The 10,109-nt window shown below is 44.8% G+C and overlaps 1 protein-coding gene across 2 annotated transcripts in view; it reads left to right on the top strand.

Moving 5' to 3' along the window:
* Positions 1-8,140, top strand: part of tanc1b (tetratricopeptide repeat, ankyrin repeat and coiled-coil containing 1b) — a gene marked incomplete at its 3' end in the record, with an annotated part of 187,814 nt that extends 179,674 nt beyond the window's left edge. The window contains exons 23-26 of one of the 2 annotated variants that reach the window (XM_084162237.1): positions 4-95; positions 3,108-3,254; positions 3,903-4,003; positions 4,228-8,140. In XM_084162237.1, coding sequence (XP_084018363.1) covers positions 4-95; positions 3,108-3,254; positions 3,903-4,003; positions 4,228-5,899 — 2,012 coding nt within the window. Of the gene's footprint in view, positions 1-3; positions 96-3,107; positions 3,255-3,902; positions 4,008-4,227 lie in introns of those variants that run through there. The other variant, XM_084162238.1, reaches the window with a different exon arrangement.
* Positions 8,141-10,109: the final 1,969 nt, after the last annotated feature.

Below are 10,109 nucleotides of genomic sequence, written 5' to 3' on the forward strand. Positions count from 1 at the left end.
CAGGGAATGCAGCCTGGGCTATGGCCACGTCCAAGCCTGATATCCTCATCATTCTCCTGCAGAAACTTATGGAGGAGGGCAACCTGCTTTACAAGGTATGGAAAAGAGATTAGGCTTGCGTCCCAAATGGCACCATATATTCCCTGGTCAAAAGTAGTGCACTATATAGGGAATAGGGTACCATCTGGAATGTAGGCTTGGCTTAACATTATACTGTTAGGTCTGAGTTTCTGGTTCTAAACAATGATATATACTGTGTATTGATATAGTCAAGTGTGTTCTGAGTAAATGGGCTACAATCTTTTACGATGGGCTACAATAAAAAAAAAGACTGACGCATACAATGTAATTACAGTGCATTCGGAAAGTATTCAGACCTCTTCATTTTTTCCACATTTTGTTAAATTACAGCCTTATTCTAAAATGGATTAAATGTTTTTTTCCCCTCATCAATCTAACACAATACCCCATAATGACAAAGCAAAAACAGTTTTTTAGAATTTTTTGCAAATGTATTAAAAATAAAACACTTTAATATCAAATTTACATAAGTATTCAGACCCTTTACTCAGTACTTTGTTGAAGCACCTTTGGCAGTGATTACAGCCTCAAGTCGTCTTGGGTTTGATGCTACAAGCTTGGCACACCTGTATTTGGGGAGTTTCTCCCATTCTTCTCTGGAGATCCTCTCAAGCTCTGTCAGGTTGGATGGGGAGCGTCGCTGCACAGCTATTTTCAGGTCTCTCCAGAGATGTTCGATCGGGTTCAAGTCCAGGCTCTGGCTGGGCCACTCAAGGACATTCAGAGACTTGTCCCGAAGCCACTCCTGCCTTGTCTTGGCTTTGTGCTTAGGGTTGTTGTCCTGTTGGAAGGTGAACCTTCGCCCCAGTCTGAGGTCCTGAGCGCTCTGGAACAGGTTTTCATCAAGGATCTCTCTGTACTTTGCTCTGTTCATCTTTCCCTTGATCCTGACTAGTCTCCCAGTCCCTGCCGCTGAAAAACATCAGACCAGAGAATCTTGTTTAGGTGCCTTTTGGCAAACTCCAAGCGGGCTGTCATGTGCCTTTTACTGAAGAGTGGCTTCCGTCTGGCCACTTTACCATAAAGGCCTGATTGGTGGAGTGCTTCAGAGATGGTTGTCCTTCTGGAAGGTTCTCCCATCTCCACAGAGAACTCTGGAGCTCTGTCAGAGTGACCATCGGGTTCTTGGTCACCTCCCTGACCAAGGCCCTTCTCCCCCGATTGCTCAGTTTGGCCGGGCAGCCAGCTCTTGGTGGTTCCAAACTTCTTCCATTTAAGAATGATGGGGGCCACTTGGGGACCTTCAATGCTGCAGACATTTTTTGGTACCCTTCCCTAGATCTGTGCCTCGACACAATCCTGTCTCGGAGCTCTACGGACAATTCCTTCAACCTCATGGCTTGGTTTTTGCTCTGACATGCACTTTCAACTGTGGGACCTTATAAAAACAGGTGTGTGCCTTTCCAAATCATGTCCAATCAATTGAATTTAACACAGGTGTACTCCAATCAAGTTGTAGAAACAGCTCAAAGATGATCAATGGAAACAGGATGCACCGGAGCTGAATTTCGAGTCTCATAGCAAAGGGTCTGAATACTTAAGTAAATAAGGTATTTCAGTTTTTTTTTCAGTTTTTTATTTGTAATACATTTGCAAAAATGTGTTGTGTGTAGATTGATAAGGAACATTTTTTATTTAATCGATTTTAGAATAAGGCTCTAACGTAACAAAATGTGGAAAAAGTGAAGGGGTCTGAATACTTTCCAAACATGATATCATTGGATTGATTGGCCATCAGGGGGAGTGTTTGTATAAAAAGGACACCTCAGCCACTGTAATTTGGTTGAGAGAAAACAACATAATGACTGTTATATTTTGAGCAGCTCAGTGCGACGAAGCAGAGATGAATGGGTGTGTGCAACGCCACGCTCACCGTTTGAGCTGGGATTGATCCGTGACATTTAACCTCTACAGGTTAAGTAACAGCAAACTTTCCAGGACATAGACATGTCTTATATGGTTAGAAAGCTTAAATTCTTGTTAATCTAACTGCACTGTCCAATTTACAGTAGCTATTACAGTGAAAATATACCATGCTATTGTTTGAGGAGAGTGCACAACAACAAAAAATGTATCATGGCAACTGGTTTGATACATTCACCTCTGAAGGTAAATAATGTACTTACATTCAGTAATCTTGCTCAGATTTGTCATCCTGAGGGTCCCAGAGATAAAATGTAGCATAGTTTTGTTTGATAAAATAAATTTTTATATTCAAATGTAGGAACTTGGTTCTACAGTTTGAACCCTTGCTGTCTCTGGCTCCACACCCACCCCGCCCGGCCATCTAGATGTGTGAAAGTTAGTGTATTAGCTAATGATCCATCATGTATGACATTCCTGGGAGTATGTCAATTTACATTTTGTATTACCATGTCATTTTTGTATGTTCTCTATAGTTATGTACTTGAAAATGTATCAATTGACCAATTCGGCACATTTGGGCAGACTTGATACAAAATAGTCCAGTATTGCAACGCTTCACTGGATCAATCTAAAAACGTTGCACACACACTGCTGCTAACTAGTGGCCAACATCTAAATTGCACCTAAACTGCAATATTATATTGTGGCCTTTCTCTTGCATTTCCAAAGACGATAAAAACATTTTTTTTAAGAAAATGCATGTTTTTTTGTTTGTATCATCTTTTCCAGATCTAATGTGTTATATTCTCCTACATTAATTTCAAATTTCCAGAAACTTCAAAGTGTTTCCTGAGCTACAGGCAGTTAGATTTGGGTATGTCATTTTAGGCGAAAAATGAAAAAAGGGTACGATCCTTAAGAGGTTAACAGATTGAGTTGTCGCAGAAAGGACAATCCGCTCAGGTGGAACCTGTGTGTGATTGATGAGAGAGGGAGGGACTGTGTGTGAGCTGCTGCGACACGCCTCTTGGGTTGGGGGAGGATCTGACGACCGTCCTTCTGTCCCTCGCTCTTTCCCCCTGTCCCCTCCATCCCTCCATCCCTCTCTCTCCCTATTTTTCCCCCTCCCTCCCTCCCTCCCCTCCCTCTCTGTCCTTCAGAAAGGGAAAATGAAAGAGGCAGCCCAGAGGTACCAGTATGCTCTGAGGAAGTTTCCCAGGGAAGGGTTCGGTGATGACCTGAAGGCCTTCAAGGAGCTGAGGGTGTCTCTGTACCTCAACCTCTCCCGCTGTCGCAGGAAAACCAACGTAAGAAAACCAACACGTCCTCCTTTTCTCCTCTAATACTGGATTTACTGGAACATTTGTTCCCAAAGGTCTCTGTTAAAAAGACACAATATGCGATCAGGTCATGTATAACAGTAGCACGGGACGTTGGAAGATAGTTAACGTGAAAAAACTGTTGTTGTGCTGTGGGTTTTTGAACATATTTGAAAGAAATGCTCACCAGAAGATACAGTCCAAACTAATGATTTCACAGACAGAAGTATGGCTGTTATGGCTGCTGTTAGGGAGTAGTAGACAGCGCTTAAAAGCCCCATGATACAATTTCGAGCCAATTCGTGTTCCAGGTCTATGATCGATGAAACGTGCCATAAACTAACACAATGCTCTCAGAAACAGATTGAATGCATTAAATTATACTATCTACTACTGGGACAGAATTATAGCTATTAAGCGGTCCAGTTGAGTGAGTCTGATTGAGCCATTTGAGGCTAAATGATAAACTGTTTAGAAGTCCATAAGCAATAGTATGCTTGTAGTCATTACTGGGGCTAATGTCAGCTTGTTCCCATAAACATTCAAAGTGTGAGAGAGAGAGAGACAATGGACAATGTGCATGTAAATTTCCCTGCATTGGTTATTCATATTGATCTTCCCATTCCCTCGCAACAGGACTTTGGCATGGCTGAGGAGTTTGCAACAAAGGCCCTGGAGCTGAAACCCAAATCGTACGAGGCCTATTACGCCCGCGCCCGAGCCAAGAGGAGCAGCAGGTAAAGCTATTCATCAAGAGAACCCTCAAGTGGCTCTTTTAGGGGGGCATTGTTAGTATGCTTGTTTAGAAGTACTGCGCTTCTTGATTGACCCCCTTAGTCACTCTCATTCTCTCACGACCGTCCCTCTCTCTCTCTCTCTCTCTCTCTCTCTCTCTCTCTCTCTCTCTCTCTCTCTCTCTCTCTCTCTCTCTCTCTCTCTCTCTCTCTCCATCCCTCAACAGGCAGTTCACGGCAGCCATGGCTGACCTGCACGAAGCGGCCAAGCTGTGCCCCAACAACCGGGAGATCCGGCGGCTGCTGGCCCGTGTGGAGGAGGAGTGTAAGCAGATGCAGCACAGCACCACCCAGGGCAACCCGCAGGGGGCAACGTCCTCGTCCAACCAGGCTCCGGCCAACCACGACTCTGAACACGAACACGAGGAGGGGGAGGAGGTGTCGGAACATAGCATGGCTGTCAGTAGAGGTCTGGATGGACAGAACACTCTGAGGTTGAATGATGTGGAAGAGGAAGAGGGGACTTCTCAGTCTCAACACTCAGATAGGAGAGGAGAGAAGGGTGAGCCCTGGCCTCAGAAGATCTACTCCCTCAATAGAACTCTGCCTGACTCCCTCAGCCTGGCCACCCAGCCGCAGCAGCAGAGCACCAGGCCTGGCTCTCCCCCCTCCGGCCTCACAGGCCCTGGCAGGCTGAGTCACCACCGCTACCCCCCCAGGGAGCCCAGAGAGCCCATGGCCCAGCAGGGCCTGATCCTCCAGCCCACCAAGCAGGCCCAGATAGTGAAAACCAACAAGCACATGAGCTCCCTGCAGGCAGGAGGCCGCTCCTCGGGGGCCAAGTCCCAGTCCCAGTACGCTCCCTCCAGCCCCCTGCCCAGCCGACACATGTCCAGCATGCTGAAGCCAGGGCCAGGGCTAGGCATCGACATCAGCCCTCTACCGCCCCCTCCTGACGAGCCTGTCTACGGGGAGCAACGCCTGTCCATGGCTGCTGCCTCGCAGTCCCAGAACATGGCTATGGGCCATCACTGTGACAGGGACAGCGAGTCCCTGCACTCGTCCCAGGCCACCTACTCCTCCTGCAAGGCCCAGGACCGTCTGTCTGCCCACTCGGTGTCCTCCCCGGATGCTCTGACTTCAGGGTCTCCCCAGGGCCTCCTCGACACTGCAGGGCCAGGCCAGGAGCAGAGGAAGGAGTGCGGGGGTAATGGGGTCTCCCAGGCATGCTCCCAGGGGGGAGACAGCAACATCAGGGTGTCCAGCTCCACCAGCTCCCTGGCCTCCAGCAGTAGTCTGTCTGACAGCGGCAAGCTGCAGGGCCCTGACGTACGCACCAAGACCACCACAGACAAGGCCAAGCAGGGCCAGAGCCAGGGAGGCACGAGCGAGTGGAAACCCAGGCCCTTCATGGGCATCATGGACAAGACGGCACGCTTTCTTCAGCAGCAGCAGCAACAACAACTGCAGCAGCAACAGCAGCACCAAGGACTCCAGAGCCACCCGGGCCTTCAGCCCCCCACCGGAGCCCTCCGCACCTGGCAGAGTCACTCCTCGGAGGGATTAGTGTGCCAAAACATATCTGCCATGGGCCTCCAGACGACGGGGGCAAACTGTGAGCTACCTTATGCCAAAACAGGGAGCACTTACTACGAGCAGCTCAAAGCTCCATCTCAGGGTGCTATGGGGAGCCTGCAGAATGGAATGCACTCGAAGGAATTCACAGAAAAGTTCTGCCAAGCAGCCACCTGTTACAAGGAATCCAAGCCAGCGCTGGCCATGCCGTCGCACGCTTTTGTGGACAGTAAGCCCAAGCAGCCGAGCTTAGCCCGAGATAATCCCGCCATTCACGTAGCCTCAATGAAACCAAAGCGATCATTCATAGAGTCAAATGTGTAGGGATATGTATCTCCCCTCTTTCAACACACAGAAACACACGCAGATTCCGATACACGCACGCACATACACAACACACACATGCACATTGTATACACACACACTCAAGACACACATAAACACTCAACACACATCTTAGCAAAAATTGTAAGTGGAGGGATTGCTTAAGTTTTTACCAGCCCATCGAAAAATTGTGTTTTAGGTCGAAACTTTTAAAGAAGTTTGTTCCCCCCTGTGAATATCTGCCACAGGCAGCGTTTTGATTGAAGCAGAAACAGAACGGATTTCTTTCTTTCCTACTAATGCATACGGCTGTTTGCTTCTGTTACAAGACAACATGCTCCCTGTCATTCAGCAAAGCTGGAGACATTGCACTGAGACAGTCATTGGGCATGTACTAATAGAAAAAACAGTCACAGCACTTTACGCATTTACATAGGCCTTTAAGTAAAGTGCTTATACAATATATTGTATTACAATATAATGTTATTACTGAGTTGTTCAAGGTTGAGTATAAAACAATTTTTGCATCCCAAATGGCTCCCTATTCCCTAAATAGTGCTCTACATTTGACCAGCCCTGGTGAAAAGTAGTGCACTACATAGGGAATAGGGTGCAATTTGGGACGCATCCAATGGGATTTGAACTGTGTTCATTACGTCAATGGTGCTGAAGGAAGAATTATGGAGCTATATACAGTGCATTCGGAAAGTATTCAGACCCCTTGACTTTTTCCACATTTTGTTACGTTACAGTCTAATTCTAAAATTGATTACATCATTTGTTTTACTCATCAATCTACACACAATACCCCATAATGACAAAGCGAAAACAGGTTTTTAGAATTTTTTGCAAATGTATTAAAAATAAAAAACAGAAATATCTTAGTTACATAAGTATTCAGACCCTTTGCTATGAGACTCGAAATTAAGCTCAGGTTCATCCTGTTTCCATTAATCATCCTTGAGATGTTTCTAAAACTTGATTGGAGTCCACCTGTGGTAAATTCAATTGATTGGACATTATTTGGAAAGGCACACACCTGTCTATATAAGGTCCCACAGTTGACAGAGCATGTCAAAGCAAAAACCAAGCCATGAGGTCGAAGGAATTGTCCGTAGAGCTCCAAGACAGGATTGTCTCGAGGCACAGATCTGGGGAAGGGTACCAAAATATTTATGCAGCATTGAAGGTCCCCAAGAACACAGTGGCCCCCATCATTCTTAAATGGAAGAAGTTTGGAAGCACCAAGACTCTTAATAGAGCTGGCCACCCGGTCAAACTGAGCAATCGGGAGAGAAGGGCCTTGGTCAGGGAGGTGACCAAGAACCCGATGGTCACTCTGACAGAGCTCCAGAGTTCCTCTGTGGAGATGGGAGAACCTTCCAGAAGGACAACCATCTCTGCAGCACTCCACCAATGAGGCCTTTATGGTAGAGTTGCCAGACGGAAGCCATTCCTCAGTAAAAGGCACATGACAGCCCTCTTGGAGTTTGCCAAAAGGCACCTAAAGGACTCTCAGACCATGAGAAACAAGATTCTCTGGTCTGATGAAACCAAGATTGAACTCTTTGGCTTGAATGCCAATCGTCACGTCTGGAGGAAACCTGGCACCATCCCTATGGTGAAGCATGGTGGTGGCAGCATCATGCTGTGGGGATGTAGAGAAGAATGGGAGAAACTCCACAAATACAGGTGTGCCAAGCTTGTAGCGTCATACCCAAGAAGACTCGAGGCTGTAGTCACTGCCAAAGTGCTTCAACAAAGTACTGAGTAAAGGATCTGAATACTTATGGAAATGTAATATTTCAGTTGTTGTTTTTTATACATTTGCAAACATTTCAGAAAACCTGTTTTTGCTTTGTCATTATGGGGTATTGTGTGTAGGTTGATGATCGAAAAAAGTAATTTAATCCATTTTAGAATAAGGCTGTAACGTAACAATGTGGAAAATGTCAAGGGGTCTGAATACTTTCTGAATGCACTGTAGATAGAAGAGATGTAAGGATATGTTTGAGATGGGCATTCCTGTGTTTTAAGGATGTTGTAGTTCCTCACGTTGTGTTTATAAATATGTATTTGTCCTTCTTTTGAGTGAAGGTCTTTGTCAGTGTATTGACTTGTTCAACTTATGTGTATTTTGAATTTTATTTTGGTGTTCAAGGTTCTAAAAAATGTATATGTTTATATGTTTGTACATTCTATGAATCGCCCGATAACGTTAAAAACTCAATCCTCTCTGTATCTGCTTGTTGTTGCTGTCTAGGTTAATTTATTTACAGCGCCTATGGCTTGGTTAATTGTAAAAGCAATATATTTTATATAGTTATTTTTGCACAGCTACTAAGACATTTTACGATTTCAATAATAAGCTCTGTGAAAATAATATTGGTTTAAGTGCATGCCACAATTGCAGTTTATAATAAAGAGTAAAAAATATTTAAACAAAAAAGGTTTAGGGGGGCGTGGGGCCATCGATAATATTTTAATATGCATGTTACTTGCAATGGTTGCCATGTTTCCAGTATTGTGAGCTGTGTTACCCATAAATCACATACTGTAATAGAACATTACTGCCATACCCACAATGGGGAAATAAAGTCCCACTGAGAAAACGCAGACCTTCTGGCTCTCATTGTGGCAGGGAAAAGAAGGGGCACAGTTCGACATTGCTCTGGTCCAGGGCATTAGTGAGCGTTTGAATGGACACTAACGACCTGGACCAGAGCTAAGTTCGACAATACATTTTAGAACAACATGTTTATACTGCATATACAGTACATCAGTGGCGGCCGGTGCCGTTTAAGATGAGGGAGGACGATAAAATATTTTATGAGAATGGCTTTTTTTCTATTACAGAATATTGGATGACTGTCATTTATATTCCATTCACCCAGCTCAATGTAACATCGATAGATTTAGGCTACTATATGATACTCAAATGTTCCTATATCCATCATGAGGTTGCTACAACCTAGCCTATGAATGAAAGTTTACAACGTTGGTGCACAGGTCAAGATAATTTTTTGTAATCAAGGCGACAGTGACACATTCAATACCGCCTATACTCATCTAGCTGATCTAGGGCGTAATCATTAGTCCAACAGTTACAAACGAGAGTTTCTATTGCTCGTTGCAATGTGTTTTCGCATCTAAGCGCTCTTCTCCTCTCACCTTTTCCCTTCGCTTGTGGTATTCAGTGAACAACACATCAGCTGTCTGTGACCAGGCGAAAAAACCTTTCCAAGCCAAACCTTCATATCATAACCGCTAACCGCTACACACAGCCTACATCATTGTCACCATATTATCTAACGTCAAAGGCAACATAGCTAATATAACTAACGTATTAAATAGTAAACCTGCTACAATCATGCAGTCCAGTCAGCAAGCACTTTAGCAGTTACACCGGCGGGCCTCGGTGGCAATAAATTAATAAAACCAAAAGCTTACCTTGACTTGGAAGAGTTCCAGGGTTGGATAGCCAACATAGCATCCCTCTCTGTTTAAGACGGGTGTTTAAGACGGGTGTTTGAGTAGGCCAAACTAGCTAGCTAGCTAAGTAAGTGAAAGTAAAAGTGAAAAAAAATACTAGGAAATATAGCTAGCTCGCTCTCTCTCTCCCTCTCGCTTTTGCTTCTCCTTCATTTTTGAAGAAATGTATTTGTTAAATACTGTCCAACTATTGTCTCTCTCTCTCTTTGAGTCAACTACTCACCACATTTTGTGTACTGCAGTGCTAGCTAGCTGAAGCTTATGCTTTCAGTACTAGATTCATTCTCTGATCCTTTGATTGGGTGGACAAAATTGGAGGTTGTCCTCCGGAAGTTGTCATAATTACTGTGTAAGTCTATGGGCGGGGGTGAGAACCATGAGCCTCCTAGGTTTTGTATTGAAGTCACTGTACCCAGAGGAGGATGGAAACTAGCCGTCCTCTGGCTACACCATGGTGTTACCCTACAAAGTGCTGTTGAGGCTACTGTAGACCTTCATTGCAAAACAGTGTGTTTTAATCAATTATTTGGTGATGTGAATATATACTGAACTCAAATATAAATGCAACAATTTCAATGATTTTACTGAGTTACAGTTCATATAAGGAAATCAGTCAATTGAAATAAATAAATTAGGCCCTAATAAATGGATTTCACATTACTGGGCAGGGGCGCAGCCATGGGTGGGCCCACTTGGGAGCCAGGCCCAGCCAAGAGTT

The sequence above is a fragment of the Coregonus lavaretus genome (genome assembly GCF_964263955.1).
Source record: "Coregonus lavaretus genome assembly, chromosome: 5".
Lineage (NCBI taxonomy): Eukaryota > Metazoa > Chordata > Actinopteri > Salmoniformes > Salmonidae > Coregonus > Coregonus lavaretus.